Source organism: Papaver somniferum, chromosome 5 (genome assembly GCF_003573695.1).
Source record: "Papaver somniferum cultivar HN1 chromosome 5, ASM357369v1, whole genome shotgun sequence".
NCBI lineage: Eukaryota > Viridiplantae > Streptophyta > Magnoliopsida > Ranunculales > Papaveraceae > Papaver > Papaver somniferum.
Genome location: NC_039362.1, coordinates 14,406,936 through 14,430,892, shown reverse-complemented (window position 1 = coordinate 14,430,892; position 23,957 = coordinate 14,406,936). Strand labels below are relative to the sequence as shown.

The 23,957-nt window shown below is 35.7% G+C and overlaps 1 protein-coding gene, 1 long non-coding RNA gene, 1 other non-coding gene and 1 pseudogene across 3 annotated transcripts; 1 reads left to right on the top strand and 3 right to left on the bottom strand.

Moving 5' to 3' along the window:
- Positions 1–8,823: 8,823 nt before the first annotated feature.
- LOC113277283 lies at positions 8,824–12,083 on the bottom strand. Its single transcript, XR_003324836.1, has 3 exons — positions 11,576–12,083; positions 11,293–11,486; positions 8,824–9,128 (listed from the first exon to the last, which is right to left on the bottom strand). It is a non-coding gene; the product is annotated as an uncharacterized LOC113277283 (long non-coding RNA).
- Positions 12,084–17,845: 5,762 nt separating this feature from the next.
- On the bottom strand, positions 17,846–21,989 carry LOC113281025 (3-oxoacyl-[acyl-carrier-protein] reductase FabG-like). Its single transcript, XM_026529657.1, has 4 exons — positions 21,573–21,989; positions 21,268–21,473; positions 18,606–18,835; positions 17,846–18,225 (listed from the first exon to the last, which is right to left on the bottom strand). Exons 1-4 carry the CDS (start codon positions 21,662–21,664, stop codon positions 17,947–17,949), a joined length of 807 nt encoding a protein of 268 aa, XP_026385442.1. The 5' UTR covers positions 21,665–21,989; the 3' UTR covers positions 17,846–17,946.
- Positions 20,792–21,014, bottom strand: LOC113284708 (annotated as a pseudogene).
- A 1,515-nt stretch (positions 21,990–23,504) lies between the features above and the next one.
- Positions 23,505–23,576, top strand: TRNAG-UCC. The gene has a single exon. It is a non-coding gene; the product is annotated as a tRNA-Gly (tRNA).
- Positions 23,577–23,957: the final 381 nt, after the last annotated feature.

Genomic DNA, 23,957 nt, shown 5'->3' with positions numbered 1-23,957 from the left:
TAGGCAATATGGTGTTTTGCAGGAGCTTCAGATTTTGATGCGTGATGAAGGAGCGACCATCGGATGATGAGATGGATCCAATCCGACGGATGAAGATGGAGGCGGTTTTGGTTATAGAAAATGGGTTTGGGTAAGGGTTTTGGGCCTTGGGTATGCCAAGCCCATATCTTCTTTAAGAACAATTCTTCCTTCTTGAGCCCATTCCTAGCTTTTTGGACGTGCGCTCCATTCTTTGCGGCTTCCTTGCGTAATTTCTTCCGGCTTTTCACTACTATTCAACTCTTTTCCGCTCCGCAAGTTATCCAGACTTTATTTATTACCTAAAAATGCAAAATTAAGTAAGAAAAATATTTATTCTTGAAAACAATGAAAATACAGAATATGGGATAAAATGTAGAATTACTGCACAAAAGATGAGTTAAATGCCAACAAAAAGGGATAAATATATACATTATTTGGCACTCATCATCTGTCCAGTTGTATAAATACTCCATGACCCGGTATCAAGATTATTGAATCTGCATAAATATAATTTGTATTCCGCAAGAGAATCAGTAAACTGTATTTGGCTAACAGACTCAGATGTCCTAAATTTTTTTTGAAAGTGTATATGTATGCCAAATTTCAAGGCTTTTCACAGTACAAACCTTGTTATTTCATGTACGCCGATGTACATGTCTTCTATGCCATATACATGGCATTATTCACATTCAGAATAGGATTGGACGCCATTCTTGAATCAATGAGTTATTAAGAATATTATGCTTAACATATAGTCATATCAGTATCGCCTCAAGTCGTAAAACTCTCATGGCCGAGTTCCTTGAACATACACGACACTATTGTATTCGAAATTTGTACTAAAATGGTATTATGTTTCCTGGAATATTGTTGTTAGAGCACTGCTTGGTCAAACTCGCAAGCGTTGCTATTTCAAGATTGTTGTCAAGTTTAGTTTCCAAAACTATAAGTCTTGATTTCTAGTCTACTTATAACTAAGTCTTGGATTAGGATCGAAAGTGTAATTGAGCATTAGACTTCACGACATTCATCAATTGAAGACGAAGAAATACTAAGTGGAGCTTGTGAAACTTCATCAAAAAAAGGTATGTGGATACTTGAACTCATCTATCACTCAAAAGTCTATCTACTTTATCTCCTATTTGAGACAAGAGTTGTATAGCTATACAAACTTCAATTATACACATTTGATATTTCGAGCGGAGTTTAACTCGCTTACATACTTCTCGAAATATGTGTTGGTAAGCTTTTGCTTTAACAAAGTTCATCTTATATTCTTGACAAAATTCAAAGGATGATCATGTGAAAATCATATGGTAACATCTTTCATTATTTGTGTGAGACAGTCATTTGATGTAGACTCGAAATGTTTCGTATTGATCATTCGATCACTTGAAAATTGCTTTGAAGCTAATAGTTTGTGTGAGACATTTATTGTCGCCTTCCAAGAATGTTTCAATGGTTGAATTGGAGTTTAGAACAATTGGATAAACATAGTATGCGTACTTGCATATATGTAATCCAAGTCCAGGAACCATGGTATGCATACACGTATGCGTACTAGTTGGTTTTGTGAAAGTCTGGGAACCTGGTATGCGTACCGGTACGCATACTGGCGTAAAGTTCAGGTCCGAGAATTTCTGTGAGTTTGAAAGGTATGCATACCAGTTCGCGTACTGACGAAACCCAAACTTAGTCCGGCCATTAGGTATGCGTACCCGTATGCATACCTAAGTGGATAATGTTCTAAAATCGGTTTGTTCATGAACTAATACATTTATATAATAAGGAATGCAATATTTTGCAAACCGTGGCTATAATGTTCATGACTTGATTCGAGTGAATCAAAATCGATTTTGTTTCAACTGTGTCTTGTATACTTCTATGAGAATATAAACAATTGAACAAATCTAGAACTAATTTCATTTGATTCATTTGCACTAGTTATGGTTAAGATGAATATGGTTGATATAAAAATGTTCATATATCTAACTTCGGTTAACTATTGTTGAGCCAATAATGTGCACACGTTTAGGTACGGTTACTCATATCTAAATAAAGTCACTTTTCATTTGTTGTAACAAGCTAAGTTCGATCTAACGGTTGAAAGATATTAGCTTGAGTCTAATATTAAAATACATCACATGGGGGAATTCTTCATGGGGTATTGATGTGGTGGTCTACGACAACATGCAGCGTGCCAACACCCCATGTGAAAAGTTAAAGTAGTGTGGCAGTTACATCAGTTGGAGAGATGGTGGGCGTAACATACAAGGATTTCCAGAAAATTCCCTAAATTATCTCGCACTAACCCATCATCTTCATCTCTCCACAACTCACGACTTCCACTAATTACGAGATTGGAATTGTGTATCTTACACTACTATAAATAGGTGGCTCAACCTATTTAGAAAACAGAACAAGTTTTGATATCCAAAAGCTTTGTATTCTTCATAGTTTTCAATACCCAACACACACAATTCAATACCGTTGCCAATTTCTCAAACTTTTCTACTTCCCTCCCCTAAGATCAACCCATCTTCCTCTACATCGTGACCGAAGCAGGACGGAACGGCTACTATCGTGGTTTAGGCTTGTCCTGTTCGATTTTGATTTTCGAACCTAAAAAAGAAAGCACTACAGCGGTGCATTTGTTTTACCTGGAAGTAATTTTTAGGTACTAACATATATGAAATTATATGGGAGTTTCGCAACCAGCTGATCTCCAAAACCCTTTTGAATAACCACACATGTTCTATAAAGAAAAATCTACCAGAACCAAAATTCGCATAATTATTAGCTAAACAATTCTTCAACCTCTTCAGAAATATTATAGTGTCCTCACCAAGCTCGCCCAAGGTCGAAAAAGCCGAAATACCAAAACCATAACCATGAGACACACACTTATCCAGATATTTGTTCCGCTTGCGTTGAATCAAATGATAAATGGCTTAGCCGGGGGTAAATGACTTGACACCATCACATGTAAAAGGTGAAACACCAGTAACGCCTGGGCATACATCTTGACCACTTCCCCAATTATAAACAACAATATCAGTAGGTCTCAAAGCATTACCTCCATCAGACATGAAACCCAAAGAAACTTCTTTCCTAGCAGACACACCAGCCTTACAACAGATGTCTGCAAAAACATCTCGGACTAGGTCACGTGTGAATTTAAGCCCCACATCTCTGACAGAATGTAGTTCATGGCCACCGAAGGTATCCATCTCATGTTGCAACTAGAACATAAGCTACCCTCGGCAAAAAGTGGTATATACCAAGCCTGTAACTGATCACAGCCCTGAACTTCCTCGGCCCACGACTCTGATTAAGCCCACAAATGGGTAAAGCTAACAAATAATTCTGATCATGTTTAGCCCTGTTACATTGCTATAAAACTGAGCATGTTTATTTATTCTTGTCAAAATTACTTTTTGAAAATGCGGGGGGTCTAACAACCTCACCCAATATTTCGATTAGCAATCTGTATGGACTAACTCTAATATACTTTTAAGGGAATCAACTAGACAGTCAAACTCAATCTTAATAAAAAGTATATCAAGGAGTTAATATCTGTATATCACGATTTGATCTATACTCAAGTATATATAAATCTGCGAGTCTTTATCAAATACAAGAGACATAAACTTGGTCGGTACCAAAGACCAATATCCAAGGATCAATCAATTTCAAATCAACAACCAAAGGTTGGATTTCACAATTGATCGATACAACGCACAACCTATGATATTTCAATTATATAATAAGATATAATGCGAATTATAAATAACACAGACACCAGAAATTTTGTTAACGAAGAAACCGCAAATGCAGAAAACCCCCGATAACTAGTCCAGATTGAACACCACACTGTATTAAGCCACTACATACACTAGCCTACTACAAACTAAATTCGATCTGGACTGTAGTTGAACCCTAATCAACATCACACTGATTCAAGGTACAGTTACGCTCCTTACGTCTCTTATCCCAGCAGGATACTACGCACTTGATTTCCTTAGCTGATCTCACCCACAACCAAGAGTTTCTACGACCCAAAGTCGAAGACTTTAATAAAAAAATCGGTATCACACATAAAAGTCAACGGTAATAGATAAATATGTCTCCCACAGATAAACCTACGAGTTTGTTCCGTCTTTTGATAGAAATCAAGGTGAACACGAACCAATCGATAACCCAGACTTATAATCCCGAAGAACAACCTAGAATTATCAATCACCTCATAATAATCTTAAACGTATATATGGTAGCGAAACAAGATATTGCGGAATTACAAATGATGAGACGAAGATGTTTGTGATTTCTTTTTATCTTGCCCTATCGGAGATATAATCTCAAGCAAATCTTACAATTGAACTCGTACTATAGAAAATGGCAAGATCAGATCGCTCAACTACAAGAGAAGTATTTTCGCCTGGATTCACAATCCCAATGAAGTCTTTAAGTCGTTAACCTACAGGGTCTCGAGAAGAAACCTAAGGTTAAAGGAGAATCGACTCTAGCATAACCAACTAGTATTACACATGAGGTGTGGGGATTAGTTTTTCCAGTTTATAGAGTTCCCCTTTATATAGTTTTCAAATCAAGGTTTGCAATCTAAGTTACCTTGGTAACAAAGCATTCAACATTCACCGTTAGATGAAAAACCTGATTCAACCAAGCTAATATCTTTTAACCGTTAGATCATCTTGTCACACACAAATGAAATGCATTTCATTTAGGTTTGAGTAACCGTACCTAAACATGTACACTTAGTTGGTTCACAAATAGTTAATCAATGGTTAGTCATATGAGCACTTTCATATTAACCGTATTCATCTTTCTCATAACTAGTTCAAATGACTTCAAAAGAACTAGTTGAAGAGTTGTTCAATTGCTTAGGTATTTATTCATAGACACAATTGAAACAAAATCGGTTTGATCCACTTGAAGCAATTCATGAACAATATAGGCACAGTTTGCAAAGATTGCATTCCTTATAATTTATTGTTTTGAGTTCATGAACTACCGATTTGAGAAATAACCAGATTACGCGTACGGGTATGCGCACCTTAGCTACCGGATTTGAGTTGGTTTTGTTTTTCCAAACTCAGCAGAACTTTTTGGGAAGAAAAGTTTCGCAAGTACGCGTACCTAAGGTGACTGGTTTACTAGTTTGCAAAATACGAACTCAGAAGAATTTTCCGGGAGGAAATTTCCGCCAGTACACGTACGGGTACGAGTACCCAACCTGTCTCCTTCACCAATACCGCATGCACACACTTGGTTTTCGGCACATGGATTTATACACTAATGTGCGAACACACTGTATATGCTTATATCCATAGATGGTTACGTAATCTCAACTCCACATTTCAATCATTGAAACATTCTTCTATAATGTTATAACAATCGTTATTCACGACTATCGTCATCAAAGCTATTTTCAAGATTGAAACGTCATCATGACTTTCGTCACGGGTAAAGATGAAAAATGGTTAAAGCGAAAGCTTACCAACACATATTTCGAGAAAAAGATAGGCGAGGAAACTCGGGTCGAAATAGCAAATGTGTATGTATGAAAACTATCATACTTACACGACTTTTGTCTCAAGAGTAGGAGATAAAGTAGATAGACTTTTTGAGTGATAGATAAGTTCAAGTCTCCATATACCTTTTGGTCGGATGAAGTTTCACTGGTTCCTTGAGTAGTTCTTCGTCTTTGCAAGATAATCGCCATGGAGTCTGGAGATTAACTACATTTAACTATCCTATATTGAGACAAAGTCATAAGTAGACTAGAAATCAAGACATATGGTTTTGACAACTAAATTTGACAAACAAGCTTGAGATAGCAACGCTTACGAGTTCGACTGAGCAATATTCTAACACTTTTTTTTTAAGTTTTTCCTTTTTTTGAGAACACCATATTTTTTTAACGTTAAAAATATATATATATAAATATAAAATAATAAAAATAATAAATAACAAAGTACAAGTATAATTTAGCCATTACAAAAAATATATGGATAAGGGATTTTTAATTTTACTTTACAATGACCATATTTTATTTTATTTTATTCAATATCCACAATTAATTCCCACATCCAGTGACGGTATTGGGGGTTCCATGGAGATGTTCTAGCCACCCCAAAATCTCTAAAAATCAGCTAAAATGAAGTTTTTTAGAAAAATAAAATAATAGCCGCCTAGAAATTTTAAAAGTTAACCCTAGTATATTTTTTGCCCACCTAAACTTTGAATCCTGTTTCTTCTGTCGCTGCCCGCAACCCCTAAGGCTTCTCTTAAATGTAACCCACATTTTTATTAACCATAGCCCAAAAAGTTTAAGTTCAAATGAAAAATCAAAAGCTAAATTGAAAAACTAAACAAGTCTTAATTTTTTGCTAATAGTTAAACTTAGATACTTCGTACTTAAAATCAAAATAAACCCTAACTTTTTTTTCTTAATCATACTTAAAATTGATTATAATTGTTCCTTTAGTATACTCAAAGTAAACCCTAATTCTTACTTTTTTCCCAAAACAAAATAAACTTTAATTCTTATTTTCTCTAAATTAAATTTTTCTTAATCATAATTACATCAAAATTGATTGGAGTGGATATTCTAATTGTTCCCGTAATAGAATTCCATAACAACGTCAATCAAAATGGAAGTAATTAAGATTTTAATTCTTTTTCTAGGACCATTCTCCTAGAACTCCATAAACATAATGTACAAAAAGAAAAAATTTATAAGATGATTTTTTTCCCTTCTCAATCATGATTATACTAAAATTGATTGAGGGTGTTGATTATTTGTAAAAAAAATAATTAATCATGTCAAATATTAAAGGAAAAACATTAAAAATTTTTTGTTTTGTTGTTTTTGTTGATGCTGATTTAGGGAATTATTGATTATCTTATTATTATGGGATATATAATAATTAAACATATTTTTCTGGGCTATGTCGAATGATTATAAAGGTATATTTAACTAGCTTAATCATTTATTTTAATGGATTATAACTAATAAATGTGTGAGCTATATTTAGGAGAAACCAACCCAAATTGTAGCTTATTTTGTAGCAGCTTTCTACTGATTTAGTGCAGCTGCAACATACTCCATTGAGAAACGTAAATGTATCACACTCGTTCTTTCATAAGAAGGAAAAATGAAGTGGGTTTTCGACATGAAACTGAATCTCACCTCTCAAAGTACTTTTAGAATATCATCTTAAGAATTTTTTCGTTCCTACAATATCCTTGACATCTGTCGAAGGAATAAATCAGGATGCTTAATGCGGGTTAATGAAATGCTTCATTAGACGAATAGAGCTAAATTGTTCTTAAAAAAGGAACACCTAAGTTTAGGGCAGCAGACTCTCAAGAGAGCACCATTTTAGAGCAAGTTTTATGGTGGAATCCATCCATCTTCCACGCCACCTCAGCACTTGGAATTGTGGATGGAAGCGCAGGTGTAATTGTGAAATAGTGAAAACGCTATTAAAAATAACACTAAAAAAACGCTATTAAGAATAGCACTCGGTGCTATTAAGAATAACGTTTTTTCTCAGCCGTTAGATTTTAACAACTCAATTTAAATCTACGAATAAAAAAAAACGCTATTCTTAATAGTACTGAGTGCCATTCTTAATAGCGTTTTTTGTCTTCTACTGCGCTATTCTTATTGGCGTTCACATGGATTCCACGGACCCTTCCACAAAACAATAGAACTCTGCTTGGATTTTCTGTGAAAGACCCCAACTTGGAAGTCAGTAGACTTGACATTCCATGATTTTTTCACACTTGGAATAAGTTGGATTCCACCGTAAGACTTGCTCTTATTGCCAGATTTTGGATGATTGTATTTGGCATGTAGTCTTTGGTTTAGCTAAGGAGGTAAGGTACTTGATTGGTGTAAAGGAATAAAATCCGCCCAAAACGTTTTTAGCTTCTGTTTGGATTAGGATATTTAGTTTTGATATTATTTTTATCCTTTTAGGCTAGTTGTTGTCATTCAAAAAAGTTCGGAGTCCAGCTTGTTTCCAGGCTTCCAACTAACTTTTTGTTAGTTCATCTCTAATTGAATTTTTCTATTTTTCAAAAAAGAATAAAAAATTTAGGATTTACATTTTTTATCTTTTTAGATGTGGTATAAATCATGCAAGATGAGTTTGTCAACTGCATCCACCAGTTTAGATAAGTCACGCATGCAGCACAAAATTGGAAGCAAGTGTTTTGGTTTTCTTTCTCAATCCTCCACAGCTCCATTCAATATATAATTCCATAGAGATAAACTTGATTTGTAAGCACGCACTAACACTTAAGATTGCGAGATGCATCAGATAGAGCTACAATCAAGCGATTATGTAAGGTATGTATGTCGTGTTTTTATAACTTCAATATCTTAACTCTAAATTATATATTCAATCATCCAAAGCCAGTCTTTCCCTACGTCCTTGGGATCCAGTGGAGCCCAACCGTAATGCACTTTCCTTCCACAACCCCTTTACAGTTCACGGCCTCTGGCCCCAATGGCAAAATCCGTGTCTAGAAGGTTCACAGCACCTGTTGCAGTCTTGCAGATCAAAGGGATACATAAAGATATTGGATAGACGTAGAAGGTGGCAGCAACAAAGAATTTTGGGTTCCAGAGAGCAAAATAACTTGTCCAAGACATATATTAACTGGCTCATATTGAGATTTAAATCAACAACGAGTAAAGCGAAAACCGCCCACAAGTAGTGATTACTATGAAAGAGCAGAAACAGGTTAATTACGTATACTGGAACACGGCTGACAGAACTCTTAAGATGAGAAATATTATATTACGAAATGGTCAAGTCGATGTCATAAACAATTTCAAACTCTCCACTGACCATCATCATTTATTTACTATGCTAAAAAGCATAATGGATGAGCATGGCATGTATAAACTTTGGAAAATAATAAACCTTCTCAAAAAGATGACGGATCCTCCTGATTTAGCATCACGCATCCTTCTACCAACAGCTTTTAAGAGAAACCAGGCTGCCAGGAAATTAACTTTCACGACTTCATGAACTCACATTCAGCTAAGCTTAGACAATCTTGTATCTTCCCTGTTCCCAAACACGTATAAGTTGTAATATTCGAATAATAATGCTGCCCGTTAAATATGAAAAATTAGAAGAGACATGGACACACAAGAACCAATCTCGTTACAGAACAACACATATTGCAATTGCTCCTTTTTTTTCCAATCCATGTCAAACAACTAATATGTCTAATGTCTAATGCAATACTAGTCACAGACATTGGCAGTCAAAAATTCTGTCATTAATTTGGCATATGTTTCCAAGTTTAGTTCCTGAAGAGGATTCCACCAGACAAAGATTGGATTACACTACGTTGTCTATAATCTTATCGGTAATACAACCACTTAGCTCCCTTATGTTCAAGATGCTGAAAGGCAATTCTTCTTCCTCTTAAACAGATCAGTAATCAGTCGCTTATTTCTCCAATTGAAGTTCTATTAGCAAAATAAACCATCAAATATTACCAATTAAGGGTGTTGGCATGTGAATACTAAAAGGATACCTATGCTCTGTGTTAAAACCAGATATTACTATAAATGAAATACTAACATACGACACGCGCACAGTTACATTAAAATTATATTAGTCATTGATCCACTAATAAGCAGAAGTCATGCAGAGTCAAAAGAATTATGGCTGCCCATTAAAAAGAAATATACTACTGTACAGGCGGCCATAAACTAATATTAAATGATTTGGCACTTTCACTACTATGAATTCCGTTCTTCGACATTTCATGAAATTCATATGCACTATAGTGGGAGGGAGGTAACTCAATGAGGTGGAGCAGAAGACTCTCCCTCCATTCCCATTTCTCTCAGACAATAACAAACTTACCAACGTCAGGAAACTTGTCTATAAGCACCTCAATCATACAGATTCATAATACTTCAGGGGATGCAAATAGGAGCTTTAACTCCTCAACAGTTATTCTTCTCAGATACATAGAAACTCCCCACATGAACAAATATGATTAGATAGTGTGGGTACATTTGTTTCAACTTTCGGCACTTGAAATGGTAACAACACAACATACCACAGTGTTAATCTAGAACTTGGATTCAAAATACAATAACATACTCAATTTTCTTACATAATCATTTTTTTCCTATTTCTACAGTAAAAAGAAACCATCATATTCTTTCACCTTTAACAGTTCAGTATTCAGTTATTTATTTTCAACAGTTGAAGTTCTATTAGTCAAATAAACCATCATATACTCCGCTATAAAACTAAATACTACTTATATTTAATAAATAAAAAACTAGCATACAGTGCGTCAACACTTGCATTATATTAGTCTTCAAGCCACTAAACACAAGCAGAAGTGATGCGAAGTCTACCTAAAAAAGAAATATTTTATTGTGCACGCGGCCATATACTAATAAGCGATTAAGCATTTTTATTTCTATGAACTCTATTCTTAGATGTTTCCTGAAATTCCTATATGCACTACAGTGGCAGGGAGGAAGGTTACACAACAAGCTGGAACAGACAACTCTCTACTGAATCCCAATTCTATCAGATGATACTGATAACAAACTCATCAATGTCAGGATGCTTGTCTATTTTTATTTTTTTTGAAAGGAGATTTAAAATTGATATCAAGGTCCCGAGGAGGCACATGAATACAGCAAAATAGAAAAGAAAGCTTTCTATAAACACATCAAATCATACAGATGCGCAATAGTAACTCTAGGGGATGCAGAAATGAACTTTAAATAGACAGCTTCAACCTGTGACCCGAGGCTGAAGAGGGGTAATGGAAATAGTTTTCAACCAACAACTGACACACCTGGGTTATTACCTCATTAGCCGCGGCATATGAATTAGTTGTTTTGAGATAATCAAAGCATGAACAAATATGCTTGGAAAGTGAGGATACATTTTCAGCTTTCTGACACTAGAATTGCTAAACAACTAAGGGTTGACATACCACAGCATTAGTCTACAAAGAAGATCCACTCAAAATTCTACACTAATCCCAATCATTACAAAAGGGAAAATTGGGAATATGTCAAAAATTAAGAAATCTATCCCACGCATCTAATAATTCTGTTAAGTGGTCAATATTATCTACAAAAAAAACTAATCATTTTGAAACTTTTACTTATAAAGCACAAGCACAACAAATACCGAAATCAAGTAAAAAGACAAAATAAAAATCGCAGATGTAATTCGTTATTACCTTGATAGGTATAACAATTCACAAGAGCATCCAAGTTCCCCCAAATCTTACAAGCTTTTTCCACCATTATCAAAATCCTATTCTTTACCTCGTTCCATATCTACACCAATCTGAGTTTGCATACCCCTCCTTCATTGATCCATTTATTTCTCTACCATATTTTGTACACACCTTTCGTTTCCCATGAAACTTACCTAAAAATCAATCATAAATCTTATTAACACTAAAACCCCACAAATAAAAAACCAAACTTTATCGAAATTAATCAATAGAATCATCAAACCTGCAACCATATTTTCTTCCTTGATTCTCCATTACAAGTTAATGAATGAATAAATGGAAGAAAATCTGTAAACTCTTAAGGAATTGGAAGCTGAAACTGGAGAATATGCACATGAATGGAATTAAAATGTTTTAGTTTGTCGTTATAGTGTTAATCTGAAGAGAATCCAAGGGAAGAAGCAGAAACGTGTAATGGATTCTAGCGAGAGAGAAAAGGAACAGAAAATGTGTGTAGAAGAAGTAAATGATGTCAGTCATGGCGCCTGGGGAGTGGACTCATAAAGCACAGCACTGGAGTGTCTGCAGGCTCTGCCCTTGTTTGTATTTGTATTGTTTGAACTTGAAGACTTGAAGTCATGTAATAAGTCTTGACATCCTATGTGAAGCCCTTCTTGCAATCGTTCTACACAAAATGTGAACACATTCCATGGTTACAAGTAAAGTAAAGCAATGATAGAGAGTTCGCTTCCAAAACCCAGTTCGTTGTTGGTTTTTAAACATAATATATTGTGCCTTCTTTAAAATTATGGAAAAAACATATAAGTAAATTTTACAGGTGAAGGGGCTTTCTCTTTTGCTGCTTTTAGTTTCTTGGGAATTTTAACAAACTGCCACACTTGCAAATCCCGATTCAAGAAACTGCCACCGTTTTTTTCAGAGTTTATTTAATGCCACAACCGTTAGCACTAACGTCTTGGACCCACATAATTGGTCAAACTTTTTTGACTTTGTCCAGATTACTTACATGTGTCTTATGTGGACGGCTCAAGATGTCGTGCACGAGATTATTACACGTAACACAGGCTAAATGACTATTTTATCCTTCGTGGGATTGAAAACAGTTTGTAACTTTGTATCGTTTCATTTTTCTTCTAGGGTTTGCTCGTTCTCTCTGTCCGCTCTGTTCTCTAGTGGAAGAAATTAGGGTTTGGGTCAGTTTTCAGCGGGATTTTGCTTAGGTTTAGTGTCTGAGTAAAGGGTTGGGGAGCGATCGAGATTCAGAAAAAGAAGGGGAAGGACAAGCAGCAGATATGGTATGATTGCAAACCCTAATTTCGTTTTTCTGAGTTGAATTAGGGGTTTTCTCTTAGGTTTCTGTTTCTATTTCTTGTACTTTTTTTCTCTTGCTCTATGTCCGCTCTGTTCTCTAGTGGAAGAAATTAGGGTTTGGGTCAGTTTTCAGCGGGATTTTGCTTAGGTTTAGTGTCTGAGTAAAGGGTTGGGGAGCTGAAGATGAAGAAGAATAACGGGAAGGACAAGCAGCAGATATGGTACGATTTCAAACCCTAATTTTGTGTGTTTGATGAATTGATGAATTTTATTTTAGGGGTTTTCTGTGTGAAGTGTGGAATTTGATGAATTTTATTTTGTTTGTTCATTTACAGTGATCATACATATTATCCATATAGAGATATCAGTGTGTTTGTTGTGAATAGTAAACTTAATTTGCTATTCCCTCACATGGATAGAGATAGAATTGACCTTAAGGAATTTGAGCAGATGTTGCGTGTTAAGTTGCATCTTGATGAAACAGAAATTCCAAATTTATATTGGACCATAGACCCATGTCTGCCTGAGTATTTGGTTACAAATGAAGACTTGTTTAAGTTTTGGGAGCATGTTGTACCTGATGATAAAGGCTTCATATGTTTACAAATGAGTGTAATGAATTCAGAATTTAGGAATGATAATGACTTCATTAAGGCTGCAATGGAACAACCAGTAGTAACAATTGATGAGACTCCTAAGAAGACACCTAAGAGGATTGCTAAGAAGCCAGTTTCAAAGGAAAAGTCAGTAAAGATATCACCTACAAGGAGATCACCAAGGTTGCATGCTCAATCAAAGAATGAAAACTCAAATGGAGGAGCATCTAGGAAGTTGTTGTTCATGGATCTGTTAAATGAAGTGGAATCTCAGGGTTTTTCTTGCCTAAGTCAAGCCAATGTTGTTGGTTCTAGCAGTACACCAGTTGATAACTTTAATCATGATTACTGGGTTGATGAAGTAAACAACACTGCTGCAGGGGATAACACTGATGCAGGGGATAATACTGATGCAGGGGATAAGTCTGATGCAGGGGATAAGACTGATACAGGGGATAAGACTGATGCAGGGGACAATAGTGATGGTGATGATGAGGACAATATGGTGCTAGAGAACACTACTGTAGATGAATGTCACCCCATTGAAGACCCAAATGCTTCACCAATCTTTGACAGTGATGAAGAGAATGATATTGATTATGAAGATATTGTCAAGACATACAAAGTTGGAGATGAAAGCAGTGATTCAAGCAGTAGTGAAGAAGACAATGAAGAAGGTATGGACCCTTTAGTGTTTATAATTTTTTGTTTATTTTTTACATGTACTAACACTTTGATGTTGATTGCAGTTTCTAATGATGACAAGAATAATGATAAGGATAATGATGGTCCTGAAGTAAATGATGATAAATTGTAGACAAACAATGCACTTGTTTGCAATGGCAGCTAAGGGGATTCCCTTGTCAACATGCTGTATGTGCATTGAAACTGCTCAGGCCAAAATGGAAAGAGTAAGAAATTTTGTAATATGCTATTACTTTTGGGTTGTAATATGCTATTACTTTTTTTTTCTGTAAACTGACACATTTGTTTGATTGGTTGAACAGTTACTGTGCTCCTTACTACTCTGTGGAATATTATAGGACCAAATATGCAGATGCTGTAAATCCACTAGAAGACATAAGTGAATGGAACTGGGAAGATAAGGTACTTTTTTCAGCATTAAATATATTATTGAATGTGATGCATTCACATTTTCTCTACTGATAGACGCATTTATGTGTCTAATATATCTCAATTGTATATAGTGTTAGCACCCATTTTTGTACTTATTTGGTTATTTTATATATTTGTAGGTGTTTTCAGAAGAATAAGGATTTGCGGCGAAATTGGCTGAAAATGCGGCGTTTGAACCTCCATTGATAGAGTGCCGGAAGCGCCCCAGAAGTGTACCGGAAGTACCCCAGAAATACCCCGGAGGAACCCCGAAAAAAGTGCGGAAAATGCCCCAGAGGAAACTTGTTATATGGACCCTTGATTTTGGATAAGGGGTAACCTAATTACTAAGGGGTGACCCATTTCCAAGCAGCTGCTAAAGGGACACCAGGTCTGGTTAAGGGGACACCACATTCAAAGTTCAAATAATGGAATTTGGCGGGAAAACTAAGTTCACGTCTGATAATTCTCTGTTGGATTTCTGGGCAGTTTTGAGGGAGATTAAATCCCTGAAATCAATTGGGCTAGGCCTGTTAAGAATAAACAGATCGTATGCAAGTGATTTTATCGATCAACTTGGGCTGGAATGGCTGGGAGAAGCGATCAAAGTCCAAACAGAATACGTGTTCTCTGTGAAGTTTTCAAATATATTTTTAGAGATTCTGGGAGAGTTTTACGTTGAAGTAAAGTGTATCTAGTCTTGTTTAAGGATTAGGAGAAGTTTGAAGCGTAAGAAATTGCCAGAAGACGCGTACAAAGCAACAGAAAAGAGATTTCTCTCTCAACTGCACGTGAAGAAAAAAGGGAGATAAACTCGGATTTAATCGAGTTATTTGGACCCTATTGGTATATAAAGGCTGGTGGGAAGTGAGAGAAAAGGGGATGAAGAGTTAGGGGTCGATTGGGAGGCCAGCAGAGAGGCGCAGGAGGAGTTGCAGGAATTGTACCTGCTGCTGCTGCTGCCATTAACAAACCTTGAAGAACACGAAGAACGGACTGCTCAGAGCAGTCTTATTTTCTGCAGCGTCAACAGCAGCATCTGGGTGTCGTTGTTTTACTGCATCTCACTGGTATCGTTTCTTTCTGGACGAATTTTGTGGGTCACAGAACCACTGTTTTATATTTTTCACTCTTTTAATCATATTTTGAGCATCAAGTATGTATTTTGAGAACATGATTATTATGAGTAGCTAAACCCCAATACTGGGATGATGGAGGAAACCATTCTTTATGCATGAGTAATTTTATTTAATTCTTTTATGACTATTTGCACTATTATGAATGGAATTATGATTTTTATTGATTATTTGTGATTTTGTCTGATGATGTATGCTTAATCCATGAGATTCTTGATGCATCATGCTTATGATTTATATATAATACTTACAAAATCTATTTTTGGCAGAGTAAGAGTCGATATTTGTTATCAATATAAGCTTTAATTGTCTAGAATTAATAATTGAATCGCATGAGTATAAGAATTGGTGAAATCCTGAGTCCCAGTATCTCTTGATCCTGTGACAATTTTGTATATATTTTTGTTTTTAAATCTATTCAAGTCCGAGCATCGAATCCGTATTTACCGCAAATTTAATACTACAACATCTACTTTATTATATCCTTATTTTTCTCTACTTTTTTCTCTACTTTATTATATCCTTATTTTTCTCTACTTTAACTTTCTCATTTCTTTTAGGGTTAGGGTTTCATTTCTTTACTTTAACTTTCTCATTTCTTTTCTCTTCTTCTTATCTTAATTGGCAGGCATCCATGGTCATAATAAGAGAACCTGTGCTGGTGGTGATGTTGGTAAAAACCCAACTGGATTCATGCCAAGCACCGAGTATGATGCTGCAAACTGCACCTTCACTAGTAGAGATCATTCTGAAAGTAGCAGTGCAAGGGGTAAATCAAAGGTGAACAAATCCAGAGGTACATCTTCATTTGTTGGTGAGTCAACAGGACCTAAAAACTTTGGAAGAGCACCAGCAGAACCTAGCACCCATGGATCTAAACAAGATGTTCTGAATTTCAGTCAGAACTTTACTGGTATTGGATCTGTTAGTCAACATATTCCTGTCACAAAGGGAAAGCAAAGCAAGGCTAAGAAGAAGTAGAAGTGTGTGTGTGCTTCTTGTTGTGTTAGATCTTTTTTTTTTTTTGCTTTAGACACTGATATCATTGTGTTAGATCTGTTTTTTTATGTACCAGAATTCAGTTTTATTTTGATGGATAATCTTACTTTATGAATGGAAATGATATGGTATTAGTTAAGAACTAATTACATGTTAATAGTCTTTTGAAGTTCCTTACATATGGCATTGAGATTGAAACTTGAATGGATAACCCTATTTTTTGCAGCAATGAAAAGGTGGTCTGAAACCCATCTAAATGCTTCACAATCTGTGCAGATCAGGTAAGCAATGTTTCTATTGTGTTCATTTTTGCATATTCTCAGCTGCATTATTGACTTGCATTGCTCTTTGTAGCATTCTTGCTTATGCAGTGGGCATTCTTTGTAACAGTGGGTCTCTTCTCCACAAGCACAACAACAATTCTCTTTGGGTAGCTTGATATTCTTGGATTTGAGTGGATGATTGGCAGAATCAAACCATTCAAAGTAGGTGCAGGTAGGATTTGAACACTTCAAGAACATTTCTCCATCTGTTTCTCTTGTGCTGGATCTTAGTAGTTGTCTTATACCATTACAAGGTATCTGTTTGCATCTAGAGTACATCCAAGGACAAACCTTAGACTCATGACTTCCTTGTTCACATGTTGGACATAGATCTGGGGTAGTTTGCTGTCTAAATTTGCTGCTGCTGCTGCTCTTGCTACTACTACTGCAACTGTCACTACCTGGAGATTTTATAACCTTTTGGCTCATTTTTTTGTGTTGAACTTCTGAAGAAATTGACTAATGAAGAGTTTGGGATCTTCATTAGTATATATAGAGCTTCAAGATGATGAATAAAACCGTTATAAATCCAGGTAAAATATGGATCGTCGATTTTTTCTCTTAGATTGATCCCACGTGTATTCCGACCGTTAGCAAATCTTGCACGTTTTTCTCACGTGCACCGAGTCGCGAGTTAACTCACTACTCTATAGCCGGTTAACTCAATCCCAGTGAACTGATTAACTCGATCCTTGTTAACTGATTCAGGAACTTCTATGTAATTTTATACGGATTATTTAATGCCACGTACGCACTAATAGAGACTAACCGCCGTTAACCGTTATCTCAAAAAAACGGGATGAAAAACGTCAAGAGTATGGCATTTAATAAACTCTGAAAAAAACGGTGGCATTTTCAGAAACTGCATATTGGAAGTGTGGCACTTTATTAAAATCCCTAGTTTCTTCTGGGACTCATTTTTCTTTAGTTTCTGCTTTGTGCTTTCTTTAGTTTCTGCTTGTGTGCATCTTAATACATCAATTCATTCACATAAAGTAGTCGGTCTCCTAACTAAACAGACCGTAAAATAGTACAGAAACTGCATCTTTTAGAGAAGCTAACTTTCTGTTACTGACACTTCACTTTGTTACAGAGAATTAGACTACAGACTGAAAAGCCATCAAAAAGTAGTATAACCTATTATCATATTATTCACATATAGGATCGCATACGAGGCCTTACAAGAGACTGAGCACCGTCAACGTATATAGTGGTTCCAGTCATGTAACGAGCATCATCGCTTACCAAATATATGACTGTGGATGCGATGTCATTCTTCACGTCGAGCCATCTGTGCAGTGGTGCAACCTCGTTCACTGACTTCTCTGCCTTTTCCTTTCCCACAGATAATATGTACACATCTTGTAAGTGCAGTCCTCGTGCAATTGCGTTTACCCTGATCCGATGTTTCCCGATATCTATAGCAGAAGTCTGAGGATGTAATACTGAATAATTAGTGCTGATTCTAAGTTCCAGCAGAGAGCAAAATAACTTTTCTAAGACATGTATTAACTGGCTAATTGAGACTTGATTGATCACCGAATAAAGTGAAAAGCAATAGTAACCGCACAAGCAGTGATTACTACAAAAAAGCAGAAACAGGTTCATAACGTATACTGGAACACGGCTGACAGAACTCTTAAGATGAGATATACTGTAATGCCAAATGGTCAAATCAATGTCATAAAGGGTTCGCATTTTCCACTGACCATCATTCATCTACTATCCTAGAAAGCATACTGCATGAGCATGGCATGTATAAAACTTCGGAAACGGTAACCTTGACAGGAGAAGTAAAAACCGGGACATACCCTGACTAACTGCTGAATTCCAGCCAAACACGATCCATATGCAGCAGAACCTGGATAGAGCCCTCTCTCCGAGCCCATGAATGAGGTCAAAAAGATGACGGATCCTCCTGATTTAGCATCACGCATCCTTCTACCAACAGCTTTTAAGAGAAACCAAGCTGCCATGAAATTAATTTTCACGATCTTCATGAACTCAATTTCAGCTAAGCTTAGACAATCTTGTATCTTCCCTGTTCCAAAATACAAATAAAATCCGCTTGAATTGTAGCATTCAAATAATAACGTTGCCTGTTAAAAAATGAGAAACTAGAAGAGACACGGACACAAGGACTCATCTCGTTACAGAACAAAACATATTGCAAGTGATCCTTTTTCTTCTTTTTCCAACTCATGTCAAACGATAATACATAAAATGTCCAATGCAGTACTAATTACAGATATGGGCAGTGAATATTCTGCTATTGATTTGGGATATGTATTCAATTTTAGATTAGTTCTCACAGAGGATTACACTAGACAGATTTGATTATACTACGTTGCCTATTATTTTATTGGTAATACAACCACTTAGCTCCCTTATGTGCAAGATGCTGAAAGGCAATTCTTCTTCCTCTTAAACAGACCAGTAATCAGTTGCTCATTTCTCCAAATGAAGTTCTATTAGTAAATGAAACCATCATGTATTACCAATTAAGGGTCTTGACATGTGAATTCTAAAAAGATAAGATGTTCCGCGTTAAAACTAGACATTACCAATGTATTACCATAAATGAAATACTAACATACAACGCGTGCAAGCTTACATCAAAATTATATTAGTCATTTATCCACTAAAGATAAGCAGAGTCGTGCAGAGTCATCAAAAGAATTATGGCTGCCTATTAAAAAGAAATATACTACTGTACAGGCGGCCATAAACTAATATTAAATGATTTGGCACTTTCACTACTATGAATTCTGTTCTTCGACATTTCCTGAAATTCATACGCACTATAGCAGGAGGGAGGTAAGTCAATGAGGTGGAACATAAGACTCTCCCTCCATTCCCATTTCTCTAGGACAATAACAAACTTATCAATGCCAAGGAACTTGTCTATAAGCACCTCAATCATACAGATTCATAATACTTCAGGGGATGCAAAAAGGAGCTTTAACTCCTCAACAGTCATTCTTCTCAAATACATAAAAAATATGACTAGAGAGTGCGAGTATATTCGTGTCAACTTTCGACACTTGAACTGGTAAACAACTACGACATACCACAACATTAGCTTAAATAATAAAGTTAGTTCCAACATACAGTAACATACTCAATTTTCTTACACAATCATAAAGCACTAATCCCAAACACTAAAAGACTAATCATAAATCATTTTTTACCATAAGCTAAGAAAATACAACAGTACTGAAATCAAGTAAAATTACAAACAAGAATTACATATGGATAATGGTTATCAGTAATCAGTTGTTTATTTCGCCAATTGAAATTCTACTGTTAAAATAAACCATCATATACTACCATTTCGTCTTTCTCTTTAATAGTTCAGTATTCAGTTGTTTATTTCTCCAGTCGAAGTTATATTAGTCAAATAAATCATAATATACTACCAAATTAAGAGTTCTACCATGTAAATCCTAAAAAGATACCCATACCCCGCAGTGGCGGAGCCACATTGAGAGGTGGGTGTGCAATTGCACCCCCTCAAATGTGAGCTCCCAAGCCTAATTTTATCTAAGTTATCTCATTTTTAATCATTTTAACCCTTTTACACCCCCTAAAATATGTGTTGATTGATAACTTGCCCACCCATTTCTCGAATCCTGACTCCGCCAGTGATACTCCGTGTCAGAACTAAATATCACCAATATATTAGAAATAAAAAACCAACATACAATGCGTCAACACTTACGTGGACAAGAATAATTAAACATCAGCAGAAGTCATGCGCAGTCTACCTATTAACAAGAATAATTCTATTGTGCACCCAGCCATATACTAATGCTAAATGATAATGCATTTTCACTTCTATGAACTCTCTTCTTAAATGCTTGCTGAAATTTCCTATACATCATAGTGGGAGGGAGGGAGCACAACGAGATGGAACAGACAACTCCCCATTGATTCCTATTTTTATCAGATGTTATTAGTTACAAACTAATCAATGTCAGGAGGCTTGTTTATAAACACCTCAAATCAAACAGATGCACAATAGTAACTCCAGGTGTTGCAAAAATGAACTTTAACAAGACAGCTTCTACGAATCCTAATAGTTTATTTATTCGTTTGATTTCGCCCCAGGAGACATTTAAGCTTGTTTATCCTAATAGGGGGTTTGGAAATAGTTTTCGACCAGCAATTGACGCGCCTCAGTTATTACCTCACTAGCTGCGTTGTCCCCTCACATGAATAAGTTGTTTTAAGATAATCAACTTCCTGACACTAGAATTGTTAAACAACTAATGACATTCTACACAACATTAGTCCACAAATAAGATCCAAAACACAATAAAATACTCAAAATTCTACAACATTAATAAAGCACTAATCCCGATCATTAAAAGCCTAACCATTTTTAATCTTCACTTAAAAAACACTACAATATTGAAATCAAGTAAAAACACAATCAAAAATCACACATGGATAATGGTCATTAGTAATTACCTTCATAGCTATAACAATTCACAAGAGCATCCAAATTCCCCCAAATCTTACAAGCTTTTTCCACACCATTTTCAAAATCCTCTTCTTTACCTTGTTCCATATCTAAACCAACCACACCAATCTGAGTCTGCATACCCTCCTTCAATGATCCATTGATCTTCTCTACCATAGTTTGTACACACTTTTCATTCCCCATCAAAACTAACCTAAATCAATCAAAAAAAACATCATAAATCTTATCAACCATAAAACCCCACAAATAAAAAACCAAACTTTACTAAAATTAATCAATAAAATCATCAAACCTGCAACCACGTTTCACCAAATGAAGAGCTATGTTTTCAGAAATCTCATCCCCGTTTGTGGTTAACAAGACTTTCTTTCCTTGATTCTCCATTAAAAATTAATGAACGAAAGAATGAATGAATGGGTTAGTGAATTGGGAGATGAGAAATTGTTGTTACAATATTTATTCTAGTACTAGACGAGAATCTGTAAATTGTAAGGAAATGGAAGTGGAAACTGAGAATATTCACATGAACGAAATAAAAATAAGAAATTTTGTTTGTCGTTATAGTGTTAATCCGAAGAGAATCGAAGGAGAGAAGGAAGGAAAAATGTGTAACGGGATTCTAGTGAGAGAAGAAGGAACAGAGAATGTGTGTAGAAGAAGAGTTACAGTAAATGATGTCAGTCATGGCGTGTGGGGACTCATAAAGCTTGGATCATGTGGGACTAAAGAGCGCCAGAGTGTTGCTTTAATGTTTGCACTTTGCCTGCCACATCAAGTAGTGTCCTACTTTCTTTCTTTAGCTAAGTTAGTTGGTGCTAGTAACCGAGTAAGAGTGGGTAGGTTTACTAATACTACATGTCTGTGCATTGTTTGAAGTTACTTTGAAGTCATGCAAGTCTTGCGAGTTGTGATATACATATGTTTTTCTCTCGAGTAGGAAAGCCCGAAGGAATATGAGTACTTTTTGTTTTGCAAAATGAGCCCAATCTGATATGCCAAACATCACGATCTACCGACTGAAATTTCGACCGTTAATTTTCAACGGTTGATTTTCAAAATAGTAAATGATGGTGTCATATGTCTCTGCTCATTTTTTGGTGAGAATTTAGAGTTAAATAAGAAGAATATATCATCAAAATATTGGGTTCAAATTGATTGTCGTTTGGATTTTAAAGAAATATTGGTTTAATCTTTCATGGATACTGTACATATAAGATTGTCCATGATTCCTTACTCTTTAATCCATATCAATGCCTCACAGTGCTTATGATCCTAGGTATACTCAAGAAGAGGATTTAACTCTTTGTAGAGCTTATGTTTTAGAGAAAGTGTCCATAGTGATCAATGCATGTCGGCTTATTGTGCATGACAAAATTTTTGTAACGTTCGAAAACACGATAAAACAGATGAGGCGTGCTGCTCATGGATTGTCGGGTCGTTTACATGTAATTGTTCGCGATGGCAATCAGCATCTAGGATTGGTAATGCATAATAACCGCCATAGAATAATGCTGAAACTGAAGTTAGACCGATACAAACAACTCTAGCGACATTAGGGGTGGGACTTGGGTTGGGTTAACCCATCCAACTCATGCCCAACCCGAATGTTGGGCGTACATCAACGATGTATTTCAAAACTTTGGGCAAGAGCAGGCATAAATTTTATAAATCCGAGTTAATTTTGGACAAGCATGGGCACAAATAATTTTAATCCAAACAACCCGCCCAACCCGAAGAACCATGATATAGTTATATAAAAATATTTTTATAATTGGTATTATTATATATTTAGAGTAATTTAAAATATTATCTTCAAATCTAATAATGAAAATATAAATTATACCCATCTCATTAATCATTTAACGTGAAAAAAAAAATATATATTATTGTAAATAATCTTCAGTTATTTGGAAATTGGAGATATATGGAGCAATTAAATCTTGAATTTGTTATTATCATATTAACAAAATCGCATGTCCATAAAAACTTGGGCCAATCCGAGGAATATAATTTGGGCGGACTTGGGCAGTATCTCCAGGGGTTCCACGGGTTCGATGGGAAATCTGTGCAAAGGATTCCTATCTCGGGTCTGTCTCGAGCAAGCCTTTTAACCCGCCCAACCAACCCAAGTCCCACCCCTTAGTGACATGGCAGTAATGTAACGACAAGTCTTTCGCTTACGAGTCTTGTTTAAACTTAGAGAGCTCCACAAATTTAACCACAAGCGTTTGTAGTCCAACGGTTAGGATAATTATCTTCCAAGCAATAGAGCCGGGTTCGACTCCCGGCTGACGCAACCCTTTATTCTTTTTCTGGATTTACCAATAAAAGAATATCCACAAATTCAACCCCTTCCTAGATGTTCCACCACCATTGAATGAGGACGTTAATTAACTAGTTTTATAATTTAGTTTAATGAATGTTAAATAGTTTTAATCCAAAGTAATTGCTTTAATGTAATGTAGTTTGCTCTAACCCAATGTAGTTTGCTTTAAAATGAGAAAGTTCAAATCAATTATGATTGAACATTGATGGTGCAAATACAAAGACATCTTTGTTGATTAAATAAACATAACACAACTGCAAAAATTAAACATAAATTTATGGTAAATCAGTACATGCACTTAACTAGTCTAGTCCACTATAAAATAAACATGACATTTCCAGAAGTGCTTTT

Bases quoted from the DNA above. Each gene is read 5' to 3' on its own strand.
- LOC113281025 (XM_026529657.1), bottom strand. From the start codon at position 21,664: ATGGAGAATCAAGGAAAGAAAGTCTTGTTAACCACAAACGGGGATGAG. The intron at 18,836-21,267 runs GTAATTACTAAT...ATTTTGGAACAG, and splicing joins GAATTGTTATAGCTATGAAG to GGAAGATACAAGATTGTCTA. The intron at 18,226-18,605 runs GTATGTCCCGGT...TTACATCCTCAG, and splicing joins GAATTCAGCAGTTAGTCAGG to ACTTCTGCTATAGATATCGG.